This window comes from Nomascus leucogenys, chromosome 22a (genome assembly GCF_006542625.1).
Source record: "Nomascus leucogenys isolate Asia chromosome 22a, Asia_NLE_v1, whole genome shotgun sequence".
Taxonomy (NCBI): Eukaryota; Metazoa; Chordata; class Mammalia; order Primates; family Hylobatidae; genus Nomascus; species Nomascus leucogenys.
In genome coordinates, this window is record NC_044402.1 from 110,527,114 (window position 1) to 110,548,729 (window position 21,616).

Consider the following 21,616-nt stretch of genomic DNA (forward strand, 5'->3'; position numbering starts at 1 on the left):
AAGCTTCTCTAGAAGAGGAGTTTTATAACCTACGTTGAGGTGGGTCAAATAATTTGTGGCCAGTTTTTACACAGAAAGGTGGAGGAAAGGGTAATGCTTTTGGGTTTTACGTCTGGCTTCAGGGAAAGGGGGTTCTGGTTTCAATGACTCTTCTTAGGGAAAACGGGCTCTAGTTTCTACAACCTGCCTCCTGGAATGAGACTGAGAAGAGAGCACGGCAGGAAGTCAGAGAAACACTGTTGCGTCTGAGGCCTTCACTTTGGGTTATCATTTTCTGAGCCTCAACAGAGGAAAAAACAAAAAAGATAAGACAGAGAAAGTGCAGAGGCAGAAAAAGAGGGTAATATAACTACCATCTTGTACCGAGCACCAGGCATCCTGCTGGACGCATTACATGGCTTCACTCATTTAATACAACCCTAAGCTGGGCACTGTCTTTACAGATGAGAAAACCGAAGTAAGAAGTGACTTGCCAGGTCACCCAGCTAGTATCTGGCAGAGCCAGGGTTCCTCCAGCTCAAAAGAGCTCTAGGAGAAATACGAGGGAGAAAGGTTTTTAATTGTTGTTTTAAAGGGCCAGCATAGGCGCTGGAGAGGAAAGAAACGTATATGCAAAGTGTGGAGAAACAAAAAGTGATGTGAAGTTAAGAGCCGAGGAGAGGGAACTGCAGGGGAAGCAAACTGAAAAAAGGTTAAGAAATGCCTTGAGTACTGCGAGGACTTTAAGATCAAAACAGCACAACAAAGAAGGTCAAAATGAGGAGGACGTGGCCCGCGTGCCCCGCCCCGCCCCAGGCGGACGGCTGACAGCGCCCCACCCCAGGAGGAGGCGGGACTTCATTACCGCGGGGTCGCTGCTTCCGGTAGAATCCGGAAGCCTGTACGGCGAAGGGGCGGGGCCAAAACGGCGCGCCCAATCGGGGTGACGCTCTAGTCTTGCCGGCGACTCGTGGGGTAACTTGCTCTTGGGAGCCAGCGGTATGGCGTCGGGCTGCAAGATTGGCCCGTCCATCCTCAACAGCGACTTGGCCAATTTAGGGGCCGAGTGCCTCCGGATGCTAGACTCTGGGGCCGATTATCTGCACCTGGATGTAATGGACGGGTAACTCCTCCGGGCTCCGGTCGGGCTTGCCGCGCGGCGGGGCGGATCAGCGCACTTTTATTGAGTGCTTGTTGGATGTACCGCGTCCCTGTACCACCGAGCGCCTCACTCTGAACGCGATGCTAAAAGGGGTGTGGGGTAGGAGTCCTGGAGGTTCTAGCAGGAGCAGAACCGACGCGGCATCCTGGGTTGCGGCCGGGTCCCAAACCTCAGTTACTCCCCTCCCCCCACGTAACCTGTGGTCTACCATCACTTAGGACCCGGAAGCGACCTAAATCTTTAGGACGTTTCTTCACTTTCGGCTAGAGAAACTGAGGCCCAAGGGGAGAAACATGACTTGCCCAAGCTCATATAGCTAGTTAGTGGCAAAGCTGGGGAGACAGACTTCTCTAACGATTTAAGTTGGCACCTGCAGTGAGGTTCCCGAGTTCTGCCACTTGCTGGGTTACCTTGGACAAGCCACTAACCTCATTGAGCTTCAGTTTCATAATTTGAAAAATGGAACTAATAATAGAACCTACAGCTTAGGCATCTTGGAAGATGAAATGAGCGAGTACATGTGAAGTTTACAGTGCCTAGCGTATATTAAGTTCTCTGTAATTGTTAGTTACATCATTATTAAAATTCTGATTTTCCTGTCTATTTTCTCTTCAGGCACTCTGCTCTTCAGGGAGGTCAGTTTTTTGTAAGTAATTTTTAAGCACTGTAGTTACAGCACATAATATTGTTTGGAATCAGGATATTAGTTTCTGAAGTTGGTTATAGAATGAGGAAACAACCCCAGAGAAAGTAGGGGTTGAGACTCCCTCAAGGTTACAGAAGATTGTGACAGACTTGCAACTTGGCTCTTCCTGGGTTTGCCAAGTAGTTATCTGAGCCCCACTGTTAACTGACTATAAAAATCATAAATACCATTATCTTGAGTGGGGATGGAAAAATAATTTTTTTTTAAATAGGTAAAAACCCTGTGTTCCCTCATTCAATTTGCAAATTGGTGTTATTTTCAAAAGGTGATGATTTCCTTTTCTTTTTAATGTTAATCTTACTTTGAAGAATTTTATCTTCCATTGCTCTATGTGGTTAAATGTATTGTTTCTCTTTTGCATTTTACCCAGTTACCTTAGGACAAAACTTTGACCATAGAGTACTAAAAATAATAGGCCAAATGTGTAAAAAGTTTAGTAAATATTACCTCTCACAAAGGTTGGCTTTTAATTGGCCATTATATGTAATTATACTAATATCCTTTATTTTTCACATCTTTGTTTGAAAGCCCTAAACTGTCACAGGTAATAATACCCTGAGTGTCTACCTCAAAGATAAGTAGCTACATTTTTGTGCCTAAGAAAATACCTAGAGGGTCACAGGATGGAACAGCTATATGTATATTTGTGAGTCTGTTTGAGCAATTTGGTTTTAATTAAACTATGTTTGAGTAAGTTAATGGTTGGGGAAAGTAATTGTTTCAGTTCACCAGTCAGGATTATTAATGATAACCATAGTAGCAATGTTTATGAGCACTTGACTGTTTCTGTTCTGGCGTTTTTTTGTGAATTAACTCAAACAACCGTTTGAAATTAGTGTTGTTATTACCACCAGCATTTGACAGCGAGGAATTGGGCACAGAGAGGTTAAGTCATCTGCCAGTGGTCTCATAACTAGGAAATGGTGGAGCCAGGGTTGGAAGCAATGCAACAGCTTGTGTTGTCTCAAATGAAATGCTTTCTGTGGTTCCTAGGCTTACAGGGAATGACTAAGACATTCTTTGGCCTCAAAAAAGCAACTAATAATTTGTGTATTTATTTTTGTTAACTGTATACTTATTTTTGTTAACTTATTTCATGTCTCTCCTGCTACCCTATAAGCTTCCTGAAAGCCAAGTTTATCTTCTTTTTGCTCACCTATATATTCTTTGCTGGAAAAGCACCATAAGGAGGTTAGTTATTGTTGGCTGAATGAATGAATGGCTTAATCATAATAAGAGAAGTCTCTCAGAAGTCACTTTTGTCCCCTTGCAGCTCTATGGCAGACTGAGCTTAATAAGATAAAGTATTTACCATGGATCAGAGTTTTGGGAACAAAATTAGAAAGATAAAGTATTTGTTTTTTATTGATTCCTCTTCCCCTTTGCCAGGAGATACTTTGGTTTGGAAAAACTGAATTCTGCATACACAATTTTAAAATTATTTCCCTTTTAATCTTCTCTACTTTCTGAGTTAAGAGCTGTTTCTATTCCCCTTTTGCAAAGGAGGAAACCAGTGTAGGGAGATTCAGCTTTTCCCTGATGTCTCACCAGATTCAGCAGAGGCTGGCAGAGCTGGTGCCAGTGCCGCTACGTGATGTGCTGTGGTGTCTACTAGGCTGGGGCTATGAAAGTGGGCTGTGGACTCCTTTTCGAAATGTGGCCAGCCACAATGTCCCTTCCCTCCCAGGACTGCCTTCATGTTTTTTTTTTTTCCTGGCCCCTTTAAAAAATCTCATCCAACATTACACTTTGGATGTGCTTGTGGTTTTCTAGTCTCCTCCCCTCTAAGACCTCCAATTTCTCCCCTGATTACAACTGAATTTCTTCATTTAGAAAGTCAGAAACCAGTTTGGGGAATACTGTGGAAGGTGGAGCACTAGCATGATTGGATATGTGAAACAAAGGACAAGTGGATTCTCTGGGGAAAAAAAACCCTAGAAAACACATAAATGCATCATGACAGCACAGTGACTTAGAATGTGTTCATCCTAACCATGGGAACAGAGCAAAGAATTAATTTCTAAATTAGCTACCAGGATTTAAAACTGAGACGATTTCACATTAATACTGCATTTCTGACTTTTGGGACAAAAAAAAAAAAAAAGCCAGTTCAAAGACTTGCTAGCACCGGGCCCTCAGTCTTACCAGGTGACATGCGCTGGAGCTGAGAGGGGCAGCCTCACCTTTAGTCATGCGGGGTGTACTTCATTTGGCCCCTTTCCCTATCTGCTCTGTTTCGCTCTTTGATGTTATCTAACTCTCAGCAGCATTTGAGTCTGTGATTCCTGATTCACAGGAAGATTGTGTTCTAGTTACAGTCCTGTCCCTTTTATAGCGACTCTAATCCTCCTCTTACCATCTTTGCCTTGTTAGGAGATAGGGTAAATGGCTTGATCTGTCTGCAGTAGGTTGTGTTAGAATTATGTAAGTAAAGCTTAGGGTGATGATGGAACATGAGAGAGAAAATTGTATCCTTGTATTACAAAAAATTATAGTGTAATTCCAGTAAGTCTCTGGGAGAAAGGGATACCTTTTTATTGTATTTTATTTCTTTCAGACTTAACTAACTCTAGAAAATAACTTAAAGGAAAAAGAGGCAGAATAAGATAATGATGAAGCAGACTTTTTAATGAAGTTTCTCTCTGTTAAAGTGAAATAATTAAGTGTTTTCCAAGCTGGTCTGTTAACTCCCTCTGGCATTTGTTCAAAATTCAGCTTCCCGGTCCTCTTTGGAGTCAGTAGGCTGAGGTAGAGACTGTAAATACATTAGAACTGCTCTCATGGTTACTGTTTGGCAAATTTGGGACACCCTGACTTCGTGCTTAGGATTGTAGCTGTTTTTTGTTATGGCTTAGCGTAGCCTTTGGGTTTTTTTTGAGACTGCTGATGCATTTTTGTTCTTCCAATATATTTCGTGAACCTAGTGCATTGAATTGATTTTCAAAAGCACAAATTAAGTCACATAACTTTGGGTTTGGTATTTTTATACGTTTTGTTTAGGTTTTCCTAAAAAAGTAAAAGTGTATTTTTTTTGGTTCTCGTATTTACTCAGGAGGTGGTTATTATACTTTTATTTTCATAATAAATGAAACCTACTGTTAAGACAATGAAACTATTTCCCAGACTACACAGCAAATTAAAAGAACAGTATGTGAAATTCAAATCTTTAATTCCAGAATTGTAAAACATTCAACAGGCCTTACTGCCTGCTTCTGTGACCCTTATTTCAAGTTTTTAGTAAACACATGCATCTTATCCACAGCCCTGACAATCATTGCTCAGGCAAATGTTAGAATCACCTTTTTAGTGATAAAAATTAAACCTCCAAAGACCAAGGTGTTATTGAGTGAAAGTGTCTGTACCCATCCACCTTACGTGTCCCTCTCAGATGCGTCCTGAATCCTTACCTCTCTCTCTTGAATCTCTTCTCCACTCGACTTTTTCCCTGTTTGTTTTGTTAGTTGTCATTATAGGGACAGATGAGCATAGTAGTTAAGAGTCTGGACTTTGTAGCCATAGTGCCTATGTTTAATTCCTGCCTCCAGCGCTTACTGGTTGTGTGACCTTGGGCCTCTGTTCCTCATCTGTAAAATACAGTTAATAAAAGTACCTACCTCATAGGGTTGTTGTGAGGTTTTAATGATTTAATATATAGAAAGTCTTTAGAACTGTGTGTGGCCCACATATAAGTTTGGTTTTTATTAGCACTCATTCTACCTGTCATCTAACTGTGAGACCTTAAACGTAGTTTGTATTTTAACTCCCCTTCCACACACCTAATCATTTAACAGATCCGATCAGTTTTGCCTGTGTTGTCATTCTTAGTGTTCCTTGCCACTTACCAAGTGGCAATTGCAATTACCTACCCTCTTGTAATTTATTTCCCATCCTATCTTATTTATTAATATTTCTCGCTTTAAGATCTTACTTCATATTTACAGCAGGACAAAAGTCCAGACATTGAGCTTGGCATTTGACACCTTTAATGTGATACTACCAACTTCCCATTTTTTTCTAAACTAGCCGAAGTTGGTCACTACCACTCTCCACGTCTTTGACTGTAACTTGCTTATTTCTGCTTTTGCTTCATTTTCAGCCTTGTTTCTTTTCCCATCTTTATAAATCCTATTTTGTAAATCTCATGAACTTCTTTCTTAATGTTCTCTAATACTTGCTCTTATTTTATGTATGTTTTATCTATAGTCACATGTTACCTGCCTGTTATTGTATAGCTTTTCTTGTAATCCTCATATAGGATAATACCTGCTGCTTTAACAAAGCCCAGATTTCAGTAGCTTAGCATTCTAGTTTCTCATTCATGTAAGAGTTCAGTGTGAGTGTTCTCCCATTCTGTGGCTCTTCCATTCTGTAAGGGCTTTGTTGGCAGAAGGGTAAAGTGGCAATAGGAAAGGAATTCTCCTTAACCTTCTGAACTCTGCAGTGACACACATTACTTGCACTCACAGTCCAGTGGTGAGAGTTAGTCACATGAGCCACTTGGATGTAAAGGGAACCGGGAACTGGGATGTAAAGTCACATGGGCCACTTGAATGTAAAGGGAACTGGGAATGAAAAGGTTTGACTGAGTTGACATCCCACTGACAACTATACGATAGCGGTAGGGTTGTGAATTCTGGTGAGTCATTCTTAGCTGTCAGTCTCTGTCACAGGAACGGTAGCGTGTTTCCTTTACAAAACAGTATTCTGAAGCACCTAGATGGTACTTGCATATAGGAGAATTTTTTTTTTTTTTTTTGAGATGGAGTCTTGCTCTGTTGCCCAGGCTGGAGTGCAGTGGCATGATCTCGGCTCACTGCAATCTCCACCTCCTGGGTACAAACGATTTTCCTGCCTCAGCCTCCTATCTGGAATTACAGATGCACGTCACCACACCCAGCTAATTTTTGTATTATTAGTAGAGACGGAGTTTCACCATGTTGGCCAGGCTGGTCTTGAACACCTGCCCTTGTGATCCACCCACCTCATTCTCCCGTAGTGCTGGGATTGCAGGTGTGAGCTACCACGCCTGGCCCCAGTTTTGTTAAAGATTTAAGTGAACTAGTGATAGAACAAAAAGATTAACTGGAGTAGGGTGAAGGATAAGTACCGTGGGTCTGGTAGACTTGATTTGTTTTTGTTTTTGAGATAAGTCTCGCTTTGTCGCCCAGGCTGGAATACAGTGGCATAATCTTGGCTCACTGCACCCTCTACCTCCCAGATTCATACGATTCTCCTGCCTCAGCCTGCCGAGTAGCTGGGATTACAGGTACATGCCACCACTCCCAGCTAATTTTTGTATTTTTAGTAGAGACAGGGTTTCACTATGTTGGCCAGGCTGGTCTTGAACTCCTGACCTCAAGTGATCTGCCCACCTCAGCCTCCCAAAGTATTGGGGTTACAGGCGTGAGCCGCTGTGCCCGGCTGCTAGACTTAATTTGAATCCACTTCCACAAATTATTAACTGAGTTACTTAAGGATTTTATTTATCTTGTGCTCTTCAAAGGGGATAATAATAGCATCTACTTTATAAGGCTGTCGTGAAGATGAAATGAAGTAAATTACAATGGTTGGCATGTAGTAAACCGTCAGTGAAAGGTGGTCATTACTAATAAACACATCACGTTTCTCTATTAGTCATCTTTAAGAAAGTTTAAAGAAACTGTCATTTAGTGCCCTGTGATAGAAGTGATTAGAAGTAGCCACAGGCCTCCTGAGATAGACTAGGATTCAGGAGATCAATATTAGAGTCCAGAACTTACTAACTAGTGTGTGACTTGGGCAAGTCATAAAGCCTGAGGGTTTCTGATTTTATCATCTCTCCATTTCTACTTGTCATGGGTCGTGAATTATAGAGTCAAATCATTATGAAAATATATGTGACATGATTTGTTGAAATGTCAAGGAGACATTGCCTAGTAAAACCAAAATGACCCAGTATTTTTAGTATTATTTAATACTGATGATTAAGTATTAAATTGAAAAACATTGCAGACAATCCCCTCAACCTGTGTCAGAATTCATATTGAGAGAGATACAGAAATTGAATTGAAAACGTTTTCAGAGTAGATTTTGTTTGTCTTGTAGGCATTTTGTTCCCAACATCACCTTTGGTCACCCTGTGGTAGAAAGCCTTCGAAAGCAGCTAGGCCAGGACCCTTTCTTTGGTAAGTGGGTGTTACGCCATCTGAAGCTGGATGTGTTGCTCAAGTAAAGGAAAACTGGATGGTTGATTTTTTTTTAACTTCCAAGTTCATCTGGCACCCTTTCCCCAACTTCCCTATCCTGGGTCTTCATTGGCCTGACTCCAGTAACAAGCCAAACTTCTTCTGCCTCTGGGCCTTGGCTAATCTGCATGGAAAGATAGTAGCTTGGCTGGCTGCCTCATCTTTGGGCCTCAAGTCATTTGTCATTTCCTCAGAGAGGCCTTTTTGAGCGCCCTCTCCCAAATTAACCTTTATGCAATTATCTTATCACCTGTTGATTTTCCTCTGAGAACTTCCTTTGATCTGCGATTACTTTTATTAGACTATAAACTCTCTGAGGGCAGGGATTGAATCCAGTTTGTTTACTGTGGTTTTCCTAAAGCTAAGCATAGACATGATCAGGGCTCAGTGTAATTGTTAAGTGAATTTATGAATCAGTTGATTTATGGTCCAGAAGCCATTTATTTTGTGCCAATTGGAGCTTTCTACAAGTGGTGCCTAAATATTCACTCCAATGTCATAGTACAATGTAAATTAAGATTGTTACGATTACTTAGTGGCCTACAAGTGATTTATATTAAGTTAGCAATGTCTCACCTGCCAGATCTGTTAAACATAAGAAATTTTACACATTTTTATAAATAGTGTTATTTATTTTTTTCTTTTTTTTTAAATAGAGACTGAGTTTTGCCATGTTGCCCAGGCTAGTCTGAAACTCCTGGGCTCAAGCAATCCACCTGCCTTGGCCTCCCAAAGTGCTAGGATTATAGGCTTGAGCCACCAGCCTGGCCATAAATAGTTAATTTAATGTAACTTACAATTTAGTAGAACTTAGATTCTTTTTAATCGGCATATTGTTGACCAGTTTTATGAAGGACTCTGTGCTGTTCACTATGGTAGTCATAAGCCACATGTAGCTATTAAATAAACTTAAGTTCATTACCAGAATGGCCAACATGGTGAAACCCCGTGTCTACTAAAAATTCAAAAATTAATCGGGCATGGTGGCACACGCCTATAATCCCAGCTACTCAGGAGGCTGAGACATGAGAATCACTTGAACCTGGGAGGTGGAGACTGTAGTGAGCTGAGATCATTCCACTGCACTCCAGCCTGAGTGACAGTGTGAGACTCCGTGTCAAAAAAAAAAATTTTTTTTAATTAAATAACATAAACTTAAAAATTCAGTTTCTTATTCACATTATTCACATTGCAAGTCTTCAGCAGTCACATATACAGTGCAGCTATGGGACATTTCCAATATCACAGAAAATTCTGTTGGATATAGTCTCCAGCCTCTGTGTAGGATCCATCTACTTTGAGTTCACCAAAGAAAATGTACATTATTACCTCATTTATGTCGCATGAGGAAACAATGTTCCACCAATATGTTCACCATTTTGAAATTTCCATATAATGAGATATAGTCCTCTGATTATCTAAACTTTTTTTTCAGCCACGATTAGCTTATATAGCAGATACCATGACTTTTCCTATGAATTATGGTTGTTCTCATGACCATGAGAGGTGGATGAAATAAATAGCATTGTTTTCTCCCACTGTACAATCAATGGCCAGAATCCTCGCTTCTGTCTTGCTTGTGTGAATTTTTTTAATGCTTGCTTTTCTTTTCCTCTTCGCTCCCTTTTATTTGGGCTCCCATTGTCACACCATACTATTGTCTATATCCCTTCCTGTCAGTGCCTTTCCTTTTTTAGCAATCCTGTGTTGCTGCCACCACACACAATCGCTTTTTCTTCTTGTTTTTAATTTGTTAATAAACTTGCTAATTAATCTTTCTAGAATTTGGTCTAAAAGATAAATGAACTCCATTCACTTTAATGTTTGGGTTTTGTGACCCTTGTTTTTTGGGTTTTCGCTTTTTGTTGTTGTTGTTGTTGTTGTTGCTTAAAGAGACAGACTCCGTCTATTACCCAGGCAGGAGTACAGTGGTACAATCATGGCTCACTGCATCCTTGAACTCCTGGGCTCAAGCGATCCTCCCGCCACAGCTATAGCTAAGACTACAGGTGTGTGCCACCACACCCAGCTATTTTTTTTTTTTTTTTTTTACTTTTTGTAGAGATGGGATCTCCCTGTATTGCCTTGAACGCTTGGGCTCAAGCCATCCTCCTGTCTTGGCTTCCCAAAGTATTGTGATTGTAGGTGTAAGTCACTGAGCCCGACTACCTTTGTTTTTTATATTAAGAAACATTTGTTTAATTCTTGGATTTTGGTTGTTGGATAATTGATACATGAATGTATTCTAGGACCTAGATTACATGTTGTGTTGTATATGTAACACTACCATTCTTAACTGTTCAGTTTTCATATTGAGTAGAAATAAACGTCTAAGAAATACAGTGATGGGACAAGTCTGTTCCTGTTATTGTCTAAATCAGTGATCCTCAAGTATGTTGTATAAGGACCTACACAAATCCTTAAGACCCTTTCAGGTCATCCATGAGAGTATATCAAAACTATTTTCATAATCCTAGGAAATTATTTGCCATTATTTCTACTGATGGTACAAAAACATTGATGAGATAGTTTGCTGGTGCTTTAACCAACTCAAGGCAGGGACTGTATCAGGAGTTATTATATTCTTCATCATCATGCATTTGTAATAAATATCCTTGATGAAGCAGTACAAATTAATAAATCTTGGTCCTTGAATACATGCCTTTTTAATACTTTGTGTGGCAAAGTAGGAAATGCATATAGAGAAAGCGCTTGTGCTGCATTGCTGCATACTGGAACATAATGGTTTTCTCAAGGAAAACCACTTGCACCATAGAGGTATGATCTGAACTAGCTGCTTTCCTCCGAACACTATGTTTATTTGAAAGAACAACTGACAGATCAACTATGGTTTTTCAGACCTGGCTATTTTAATGACATTTAAAAAATACTAACTAAATGAGGCTGTCTCTTCAAGGAAAGATACTTGTCAGTTTTTGTTCCCAAAATTAGAATTTTGAAAAACTTGGGTATCTTACCACTCTGGGTTTGATAGCGTCCCAACAGTTAACAAGCTTTTCTGATGAGATCTGTAGTTATTTTAACAAATGTGATTTTGGGGTACTGTGGAATGAAATCTGTCACTATTTGTAAGATGTGTGTAACTCAGTAAATCAGTACTTAAAAGACCCATTCAAAATACAAGACAAACAATGGGTTTTAGTGTAACAAAGAATGAAAAGCTCATTGATAGGGTTTACAGAGTGCACACTGCAGCTAACCTTTATAAAATTACCACTCAGCACATTTAAGATAGGCTAAGCTAAACTATGATGTTTGGTATGTTAGGTATATTAAATGCAGTTAGACATAACAGTATTTTCTGAGTTAATTGGGATGCAACCCCATTGTAAGTTATAGAACATCTGTATTACAACAGATTGGATACAGAACAGTTGGGAGAATATAGCTGTCTTCTGTTAAGCCAGACACTGAAGACTTGCAAAAATGTAAAACAAACAATACCACTCTTAATTAATAGGTAATAGAGTTATCCTTTTTTTTTTTTTTTTTTTTTTTTTTGAGACAGTCTTGCTCTGTCACCCAGGCTAGAGTGCAGTGGTGGCGTTCATACCTCACTGAAGCCTCAGTCTTCCTGGGCTCTAGCAGTCTTCCCACCTCACCCCTCCCCTCCAGTAGCTGGGACTGCAGGGGCACACTACCATGCCTAGCTGTTGTTGTTGAGAAGGAGTCTTACTACGTTGCCCGGGATGGTCTCAAACTGGGCTCAAGCCATCCTCCCTCCTCAGACTCCTAAGATTATAGGTGTGAGCCACCATACCTGCCAAAAATTACATGCTTTAAACTGTCTTAGTTTGAATTTCTCATACATTAAATATCTATAAATATAATCCATATCAACAGAAGTTTCTTGGGGTCTTTAATAATTTTTAAGAGTGTGAATTCCTGGGCTCAAGCAATCCACTTGCCTTGGCCTCCCAAAGTGCTAGGATTACAGGCTTGAGCCACTGCACCTAGCCATATATAGTGTTTTTTTAATGTAACTTAGAATTTAATAGAACTTAGATTCTTTTTAATCAGCATATTGTTGACCAATTTTATGAATAATATATTATGATTATAATAGATGATAATAGAACGATTGAGAATTGCTGATCTAATGTTAACTATACACAGATTTGCTGAACCATTGACTTCCTGAACACCATAGAACTTCTCCGTTGAGGGTTGCTAGTGGTTACTGGATGTTAGAGGTTGAGTAAGGATGACATAGCTAGCAGTCTGGTAACTTAAGGAATGAGTAGAGTAGGTTTTTTGTGTTTTTTTGTTTTTTGTGTTTTTTTGAGATGGAGTCTCACTCTGTCACCCAGGCTGGAGTACAGTGGCACGATCTCGGCTCACTGCAAGCTCCGCCTCCTGGATTCACGCTATTCTGCCTCAGCCTCTCGAGTAGCTGGGACTACAGGTGACTGCCACCATGCCCAGCTAATTTTTTTGTATTTTTAGTAGAGACGGGGTTTCACCGTGTTAGCCGGGATGGTCTTGATCTCGTGACCTCGTGATCCACCCGCCTTGACCTCCCAAAGTGCTGGGGTTACAGGCGTGAGCCACCGTGCCCGGCCTGGAGTAGGTATTTTAAACCGGCTTGAATTTTCCTTGTTTATAATACAAAGAATAAGAAACACCAGATTTAATACATTTTTTTAAGAATAAGGTTTTACCTATTAAAATATGTTCTAATTTAGGCTTGGTGTGGTGGCCCATGCCTATAATCCCTGCACTTCGGGAAGCCAACGTGAGAGGATCACTTGTGGCCAGAAGTTCGAGACCAGCCTGGGAAACAGTGAGACCTCATCTCTATTAAAAAAAAAAAAAAAAAAAAAAAAAAAGTTCTCATACAATTACTTTTGCTGGATTAGAAATACAAACGTTAATCTTGAGTTTATTAGTCAAGCTTTATACTTTCTTTTTCTGACTTTTTTTTTTCTAAGGCTTTATTGTATTTCATAGTTGTTCTGAAATGTTAGAATTTTTTTCTTAAATATAGCTTGGCTGTTTCAGAAATGTGCTTCCTCTAGCAAAATAAAAAACTCAAAACCTCTCCTCATTACCATCTATCAAACACAGGATTCTTCACAGTGTTATTTCTTGGTTTAGCTTGTTTTAAGCTGCCCTCTCCTTCTTATGAAATGCTATTATGTTTTAAGTCAAGATCTTTAAGAAGGCCATGCCCATTTTCACCTTATGTGTTTATATGAATCAAGCTTTAGAATTAGGATGAATATTAGGCTTCTTGCAGTCAACATGTCCTTCCCCCTAAATTTGTTCTTGCATTCTTTTGCCTCTCAATTAATGGCAGTTCCGTTCTTCTAGTTGATAAGGCCAAAATCCTTGATGTCATCTTTATTTTCCTCTCATCTATCTATCCATGGAGGATCCTCTTATCCTCCACATCTCATCCATCCTCAGCTCTTTGCTCTTATTTAAGAACATATCCATCCCGAATTGCTGCCATCATTTTTCACCTGAGTTATTGCTATCGTAGCTTCCTCAGTCGATAGTATCTTGTCACTTCACTGTGGTGGTTTTTCCTGGTGGCCTGCAGAATGCTGTAGGGTTTCTCCTCACCACATGCTTCCCTGACCTCTGACTGGTGTATCTCCTTCCCCAGGCACACCAGCCATATCAACTGCCAACCTAGTGTGCATTTTACTTACTTATTTTGTTTGTTGTTTGACTCTCCCATTAAGAATGTAATCCCTGTGACAGGAGAGTTTCATGTTTTTGCTCTGACCCTAGGACCTAGAATAATGAATGGTGCAGCAATAGCTCAATAAATTGAAAGAATAAATGAAAATGATCACTTAATTTTTCCTAGAGGAAACTAGTCTGCCCGGATAATATGACATATTCTTTAAGTTTTTTAGAATGGCATTTCCTGGACCTGGACCTAGATTTCCTGATTTTTAGATGTTAACTTTTTATATACAGCACTGTATGCTTTTTGTGGGAAAACAGTGTTTTTGTAAATGAATTTAAATAAATCCTTGTCTTCAAAATAAGAGGAAACTACCTATAGTGAATTAGAACTATTTAAATAATGATTTGTGTGATGCCCAAAGAGTTCATATCAGAACTTGCAAAAACTACATATAGGTTGGCTTCCAATAACATGAGCCAGGTATTTTTCAGTAATATTTTGAAGTGTCTTTTCTTTCTAGACATGCACATGATGGTGTCCAAGCCAGAACAGTGGGTAAAGCCAATGGCTGTAGCAGGAGCCAATCAGTACACCTTTCATCTCGAGGCTACTGAGAACCCAGGGGCTTTGATTAAAGACATTCGGGAGAATGGGATGAAGGTAAGAAATCAGTGATGGGAGTGTTTTGTAACATTCACTCTCAGTTGGGAAGATTTGTGGGAAACAGGAAATTTTCTCTTTTTTTGAGACAGTCTTGCTCTTGCCCAGGCTGAAGTGCAGTGGCGTAGTCAGGGCCCACTGCAGGTAAAGAATACCTTACTTAAGCAGCTGTTTTTCAGCTATGATGCCAGGATTTAACTTCTTTGTCAAATAGCATTTATATATTCCACTAAAGTTTTCTGAAAGCTACTTCTTGTTGGAAATACTTACATTTAATAGTCTTGTTAACTTTTAAAAAATAAGAACAGATATTTCTACTGGGCCTGCTATGCCACAATAATATAATACAGAAGTAATTGTAAATGTGATATAGCATATTTGTGTCTGTTACAGGTTGGCCTTGCCATCAAACCAGGAACCTCAGTTGAGTATTTGGCACCATGGGCTAATCAAATAGATATGGCCTTGGTTATGACAGTGGAACCGGGGTTTGGAGGGCAGAAATTCATGGAAGATATGATGCCAAAGGTAAAAGAAGTATTTGATTTTGGGGTGAGGCTTTTACTGTGTGTTCATTCAGTAAGCATTTATTGAAAGGCTTGTATATTTAGGCATAACCTGTTCTGAAGGTGAGGAGATGGGTATGCTTACAGATCATTCTAATACAGTATAATAAATGCTGTAATAGATTTCTGATTTGGAAATCAGAAAAGTATTACATCTGTATCTTGAAATTATCTCTTTCTTTGAGACAAAGTCTTGCTCTGTCACCTGGGCTGGAATGCAGTGATGCAATTAGGGTTCATTGCAGCCTCGACCTCCTGGACTCAAGAGATCGTCCTGCCTCAGTCCCCTGAGTAGCTAGGACTACAGATGCACACCACCATGCCCGGCTAATTCTTACACATTTTAATAGAGAGGAGGTCTCACTACGTACCCAGGCTGGTCTTGAACTCCGGGGCTTAAGCTGTCCTCCCGCTTTGGTCTGCCAAAGTGCTGGGATTACAGGTGTCAGCCACCACGCCTGGCAGTCTTGAAATTTCCTTTTGAAACTATTATCTCTGTAACTTTTAGATCACTTGGGAGTTGTCATTGACTATTGAGGATTTGTCTGTCTTGTTTCCATGACATAGTCTCTGCAAAGACATTACAGATTGCTGTTTGCCAAATAGAACAAAGCTTGCTATTAAAAACCAAGTGTTCCCCAGTAATATGTTGTATTGGTATAGTGATTGTGTGAGACAATTGTAGTTTTAATTGCTAATATTGGCTGTTGGATTTTTTCTGTTTGATTGTCCCCCACCCCCACCCCCACCAACATACCCACTTTAGGAGTTACTTATTTCTTCATGTATATATCTAGGTTCACTGGTTGAGGACCCAGTTCCCATCTTTGGATATAGAGGTTGATGGTGGAGTAGGTCCTGACACTGTCCATAAGTGTGCAGAGGTGAGATTGCTCTTCAACTATGACTAGACCAGTTTCCCGTCAAATGTGTCTCCAGGACATTGTCTCATGGGCCAGCGATTCCCTCTGTGGTTCCTAAGTTGACTTTATTTCTTGGAAAAGTATTTTTTGTTCACATGTACAACCAGGAAAATAAACAGCCATAAGTGGATATTCTTTTTTTTTTTTTCTTTTTCTTTTTCTGAGACAGTCTCTCTTTGTGGCCCAGGTTGGAGTGCAGTGGCGTGATCTCTGCTCACTGCCATCTCTGCCTCCCAGGTTCAAGCGATTCTCCTGCCTCAGCCTCCTGAGTAGCTGGGATTACAGGTACCTGCCACCATGCCTGGCTAATTTTTTTTATTTTTAGTAGAGACAGGGTTTCACTATGTTGGCTAGGCTGGTCTCAAACTCCTGACCTCAAGTGATCTGCCTGCCTCGGCCTCCCAAAGTGTTGGGATTACAGATGTGAGCCACTGCATCCGGCCCATAAGTGGATATTCTAAAATCACATAAACTGTTAAAATTGTAAATCCTGGTTGTCTCAGGAAGGCTGAAGAAAGTTCTTTTTTAAAAAAGAATATGTTGAATTTCAGCCCTTTGGAAGATCAAGTTTCACAGCCTTGGAGGTGAGAAATTTTTCCAAAATATGGAATTAAAAGATACCTCCTTACCAAGGGGGGAAAAAGTAAATAAATCTGATTGACCTAATTATTACGTTATTCTTTAGAACCTATATATTACTTAGTTGTTCCTTGTAAGAACTTGCTAGAACCATTTTTGATGAAAATCTAGGCCTGATACCTCTTTGGGTATCTGTATAGAAGTGAAAACTGTTTCTTACTTTTTTTGTCTTCAGATAGCTAGTCCAGCATAGTCAGGCTCCTGAGGATGCCAGTCCTTCGGTAGCACTGCAGGTGATTAAAGCTCACATGACCTGCTTTTCTTCCACAGTGTGGTGTATCTACTTCCAGGTTCTTGTATAACTGCCACACTTTTCTGCTTGATATATACCTATCAAAAGCTTGACAGTAGTAAATACTTATGCAGGAGGGGCTGGCCAAATGGTGAGTGAGCACATATCCTTTTGACCGCTTGTGGAATTGCTTTGTACTAAACTGTGCTTTGCCAGTATACTATTCCTGCTTTTATGCCAGAGGTAGCAAATTTTTTGTGTGAAAAATCAGACCTTGGCGATGACCTTAAACAGCAGGATATGAAGAACTCCCACGAACTTAGCATTCCAGTAATGGAACACTAGGCATAAATGGGTTAACTGAAGAGAATATTTGCAGTGTTAACCCTATAAAACTCACCTTTATAATTTCTGTGAGGAATATTGTTAGAAATGCTGTCATACATAAAGTGACACTGTCTGTCTGGAAAAATTTTCCTCAGCCTGTGGTTCTCCCATTTCTCCCTCTTTGTTCTAGCAATGAATCACAAAACAGATTGGGTTTCCATCCTTGAATCAAATCTTAGGAAGCTCAGAGTTAAATTTGCACGCAATTTTTTAGCTTTTCTTTTTCAATTTCTTTGCTTCCATATTTAAATGTATCTTAAAAACTTTTTTAAAGCCACTTCAAAACCATTTTGAAATGCAATGAAGTATAAAGAGACATTCTATTTTTTGACACAAAAATGAGAAATCACTTAAATTTAATTTTGCCATAGTTTATGGATAATTTTACATTGTTAGCAATAATTGTCCTTTCACATTCACAAATTCATATAAATATAATTCAAAGAATAAAAGTGTTTTTTTTTTTAGTAACTATAGAGGCATTGGTGCATATTGGGAAAAACCTTAGCGGACTTGAGGAGTAAAGGTTTTTAAACCTTATCTAAAGAGTAGCAAAGATACCATGTAGATTATTAAGAGTTGGTTTACCAGAAAGGTCAATGATTTCTTAGACACATTTAAAAATAGTCTCACATCCTCATCTGTGAACATTTTAAATTTTTCTTATTGAAGTAGATTGCTTAAGTTTGCTTAATCTCAAAGTGGCTCTCATATGATTGAAATATTGACAGATGCAAGGGTAGACACTCTAGTCCAGGAATTCTGTTTTAGGTTTTTCTACATTTTCCTTTGAGGCATAACCTAACTGTTTACTTCTTCCAGGCAGGAGCTAACATGATTGTGTCTGGCAGTGCTATTATGAGGAGTGAAGACCCCAGATCTGTGATCAACCTATTAAGAAATGTTTGCTCAGAAGCTGCTCAGAAACGTTCTCTTGATCGATGAAACCATAAGGAGCCCAGTGTTTCTGTTCATGAAATCTCCCTTTTACTGGAAAACAGGAATATTGACGACCAAATCATAATGCAATTGAAGCCGTACTGCTTTTTTGAGCAGTTATTCATTCCAGTGATTAAAACTGATTGTGCAGAATATTCTAAGAGGTCAGAAATTGGTGTGCATAGCTACATTTTTAGTGATGCAATTTAATGATTAGTGAGTAAGATACTGTTTTTATTGAGAGATTTGATTTTTATAAAGAGTAAAAATACGGCTGCATTAAGGTTACAAACAGAAAAGTGTCTTAATGTCTAAGGAGGGCATATTAGCTACACTACAAAAACAAATTTTCTCTGTACTTCTGAAAAGAATTTTGTTGTTTCTCAGCTATTTTCCAAAAGCAAAGGAAGTCTTTATGGTTTTTTTCTATTTCATGTTATTTGTGATTTGTTTATAAGTTTGGGTGGGGTGGCATACCATATTCTTGGTTCTTAAAATCTATCAGTTTTCACCTTACGCTTGATGTGTAAAAACTCTAAAAACAATGTGTGAAACCCAGGGGTTCTAAAATACAAGCATAGATTTTATCAGGGTGTTTTGTCAAAGCAGGTTATTCAGTGATTCCTCCCCATCATTCTTAAGAACAAAAAATAATGCTGTTGTGTTAGCTCTGAGTAGAAAGGAAAAAGTAAAACCTCTGTTTGGAAGTAATATTGGGTTGAATTCTGACTGCCCCTTTCTAGCTGGACCTTTAACAAATCACCCAATCTTTTTTGTGTCTCTCTGAAATCATTTATACATTAAATGTAATCATAACAACCGTGGGGTTCTGTTGAGAATTAAGAGGTAACACTATATATGTAGTTTCCAATACTAGTCCCAGAATTTAGAATATGCTCAATACAAAGTAAATAGCGTTATATAAGTTTATATTTTTGTGAGTTATAAAGTACTTCGATATATTCTCATTAAATCTGTAAATCACCTCTATAAGTAAGTAAGTGGTAATAATAAAGCAGATATTTTTGTCCCCATTTAAAAAATGAAGAAATTAATGCTCAATAGGGTGGTACCCTGGAAAGGATCTGGGAAGTGGTAGAATTTCTGGTCTGTACTTTTACAAATGGAGCCCTTGGGAGGTGGGTTAGGTAAAAGAAGCTTTTTACTTAACATTGTCTTATTTCCAGTCTAATTTTACACTGTAGCAGAACCAGATGGCTGAGAATATTCTGGAACTATGGATCTTGACCCCAAGGATAAATTATTTTATTCCAAGAAAGATCAGGTAGGCGAAAAGATGACAGGATGCAGAGTCAATCCATAAACTAAATATTTATAACTGTTCTGAATTATACAGAGTCTAAAAATATGTGTCAGCTACTTCATTCCTGTAAATACTCTTGCTGTGTTATAAATATGGCAAGAAATATCAGGACCAATATCAATAGACTTCTTGAGGCTACTATAAGTTTTGAGAAATAAGGTTCAAAAAATAAGAATGCTAACACTTAAGCACAGACTAGAGCTTGCTTGGGTTTCTTCCTGCATTACAAGGTAAAAATTTGTTAATGTTTGTTTTTATTCAGCTTGGGAAAGCTTTGTGCCATGAATAGGTCGCATTTAATAACAAGCAACACAAGGCATATAGAAATAACTTTAATTAAAAAACTTACATAGAATATTATAATATCAGACGTGACAAAGATTTGAGTTTATTTGCCTGGACAACTTGGGTTTGTCTGGCTTTTGTTTTCTTTTTCTTTAAAAATAAATGTACAGTAAAACTACAAGCAAAAGTTTGTCAGTATTGAATTTGAATTTTTTACCCCTTAAAAGGACTAGTATAATTTCCAATCTCTAACAAAAACTTAGTGTCAAATCTCACAGATAAGGCCAAATGGCCAATATTTTCAGTTATGTGGGTAGTACAACTTGAGTAACCTTTTTTACATGACAAAAAGTGATTTATATAAATTGTCCTCAACTTTCACATAGAAAAAAAATGGTTTAATAGCTTCAAAAGGAATTTTCTTTCATGTTTACTCTTCAGTATCCAATATTGAAGCTTTGTTCTTTGAAAAATCTTAATTTCCAATCTAGGATGCAAGCAAGAATATATGTTTATTTGAATAGAGTAAGCTATGGCAAAGAATGACCAAATTAGCTAGAAATAGAAATCAGCCAGAATTAACTAATTTCTTGCTAATCTAGAAATACAATCATGTTTTTTTTGTTGTTGTTGTTTGTTTGTTTGTTTTTCAAATTTTATACTGATAGGACTTTACTGTTTGTGGCTCATTTTAAATTGATCTCTTCATGAGACACATTGGTAAAACTCAAATTGAGTTTTCAAAGATGTGATAGTATTAAAGTGCACCAATATTTAACTCAAATTTGCTTGCTTTATTTTGTTAGGCGTAAACAGAAAGTAGCCTGTGTTTAGTCCCAAAGATAGCAGTGATTTTGAATAAAGGAGTTTTGTGTTGTCTGGTATATGAATTTCTGTAAATAACTTCTACTGTTGGTTAAACATGTTAAACAACAACAACAACAACAAAAAACTTCTGTCTCTATATTCAAGACGTTCAGATGTCTTTATTAGTGGAAACCTGTGTTTTATCTATTCTGCAGCTTACATTTCACAGGGTAGTTCATACATGCATTTCCAAGGGGAGTGGGTCATTGCCAGTGTTTTAAAAACTACATAGGGGTGTGTGTGTGTGTATGTTTATTTTATACACCCATATTTGTATATTCTAATATATTACTAAGGCAATTTTAATGAATTACCATGTATATAAAAAAATAGCTGTCACTTGGCACACAGGTTTGTATGTATGTGTATATATATGTATGTATGTATGTATGGTGTGGGTACATAGTCTTAAAAATTACCCAGTAATGTGATTTGACATCAAGTTGCAGCAATTAATATCTTGGTGTTTGTAAGTTGCATGATAAACACAAATGACTACCACTTGTCTGTAGATGAAAATCTGGTTACCCTTGTGGTTCCAGAAGGAAAAACAGACTTATTTTGCCTGTTTCATAAACAGCATAAAAGATTAATACATGCAGAACATGCTCTTATTCTGGAGGGGATGGGGGATCCAGAACAGGGCTTTATTTCCTCCCATCTTTCCTACATTTACATAGTTTTCTTAACCTGTTCCCTGTCACCTGTTTTTTTTAACATTACTAAGTCCTAGACCAAAGGTTTTGTATTCTTCCATTCCATCTGACTGCTTTTTTGGATGGTGGCCATTCTCTGGTACACTGGTACCAAAGATTTCACCATGGAAAGCTGTGCTTGACCTTTCAGCCTGATCCTTTTTTTCATCTTCACCTAATAAGGCTGCCATGTCTTCACTCTCCAGTGGAAAAGCCCGTCGTTCCCACCACAAAGACTGAAAGGGGAAAAATTTTCAGTTAAGTTTCAACTAACTTGTTTTAATTCATCTAACAAGTAATCTGTACGTGTCTATATTGTAATAATTGTTCTGTTCTTTAGCACATAAATGTACAATTTTTCATTTC

At 38.6% G+C, this 21,616-nt stretch overlaps 2 protein-coding genes across 11 annotated transcripts in view; one reads left to right on the forward strand and one right to left on the reverse strand.

Moving 5' to 3' along the window:
- Window positions 1–882: 882 nt before the first annotated feature.
- On the forward strand, window positions 883–20,570 carry RPE (ribulose-5-phosphate-3-epimerase). 7 transcript variants are annotated; one of them, XM_030804131.1, is made up of 7 exons: window positions 953–1,102; window positions 1,757–1,787; window positions 7,932–8,011; window positions 14,254–14,393; window positions 14,787–14,921; window positions 15,757–15,843; window positions 17,963–20,570. In XM_030804131.1, exons 4-7 carry the CDS (start codon window positions 14,256–14,258, stop codon window positions 18,083–18,085), a joined length of 483 nt encoding a protein of 160 aa, XP_030659991.1. In that variant the 5' UTR covers window positions 953–1,102; window positions 1,757–1,787; window positions 7,932–8,011; window positions 14,254–14,255; the 3' UTR covers window positions 18,086–20,570. The 7 variants fall into 7 exon arrangements, with proteins under 7 accessions (XP_012356720.1, XP_003254067.1, XP_012356702.1 ...); XM_012501266.2 differs by lacking the exon at window positions 7,932–8,011 and having other exon boundaries at window positions 883–1,102; XM_003254019.4 differs by lacking the exon at window positions 1,757–1,787 and having other exon boundaries at window positions 883–1,102.
- The window catches only part of KANSL1L (KAT8 regulatory NSL complex subunit 1 like), a 172,214-nt gene continuing 170,920 nt past the window's right edge, over window positions 20,323–21,616 (reverse strand). For 3 of the 4 annotated variants that reach the window (XM_030804130.1, XM_030804127.1, XM_030804128.1), the window contains exon 15: window positions 20,334–21,486. In XM_030804130.1, the coding sequence (XP_030659990.1) occupies window positions 21,256–21,486 (231 nt within the window). In that variant the 3' untranslated portion in view covers window positions 20,334–21,255. Of the gene's footprint in view, window positions 21,487–21,616 lie in introns of all 4 variants that reach the window. The other variant, XM_030804129.1, reaches the window with a different exon arrangement.

Bases quoted from the DNA above. Each gene is read 5' to 3' on its own strand.
- RPE (XM_003254019.4), top strand. From the start codon at position 981: ATGGCGTCGGGCTGCAAGATTGGCCCGTCCATCCTCAACAGCGACTTG. The intron at 14,922-15,756 runs GTAAAAGAAGTA...GTATATATCTAG, and splicing joins TGGAAGATATGATGCCAAAG to GTTCACTGGTTGAGGACCCA. The intron at 15,844-17,962 runs GTGAGATTGCTC...TACTTCTTCCAG, and splicing joins CTGTCCATAAGTGTGCAGAG to GCAGGAGCTAACATGATTGT.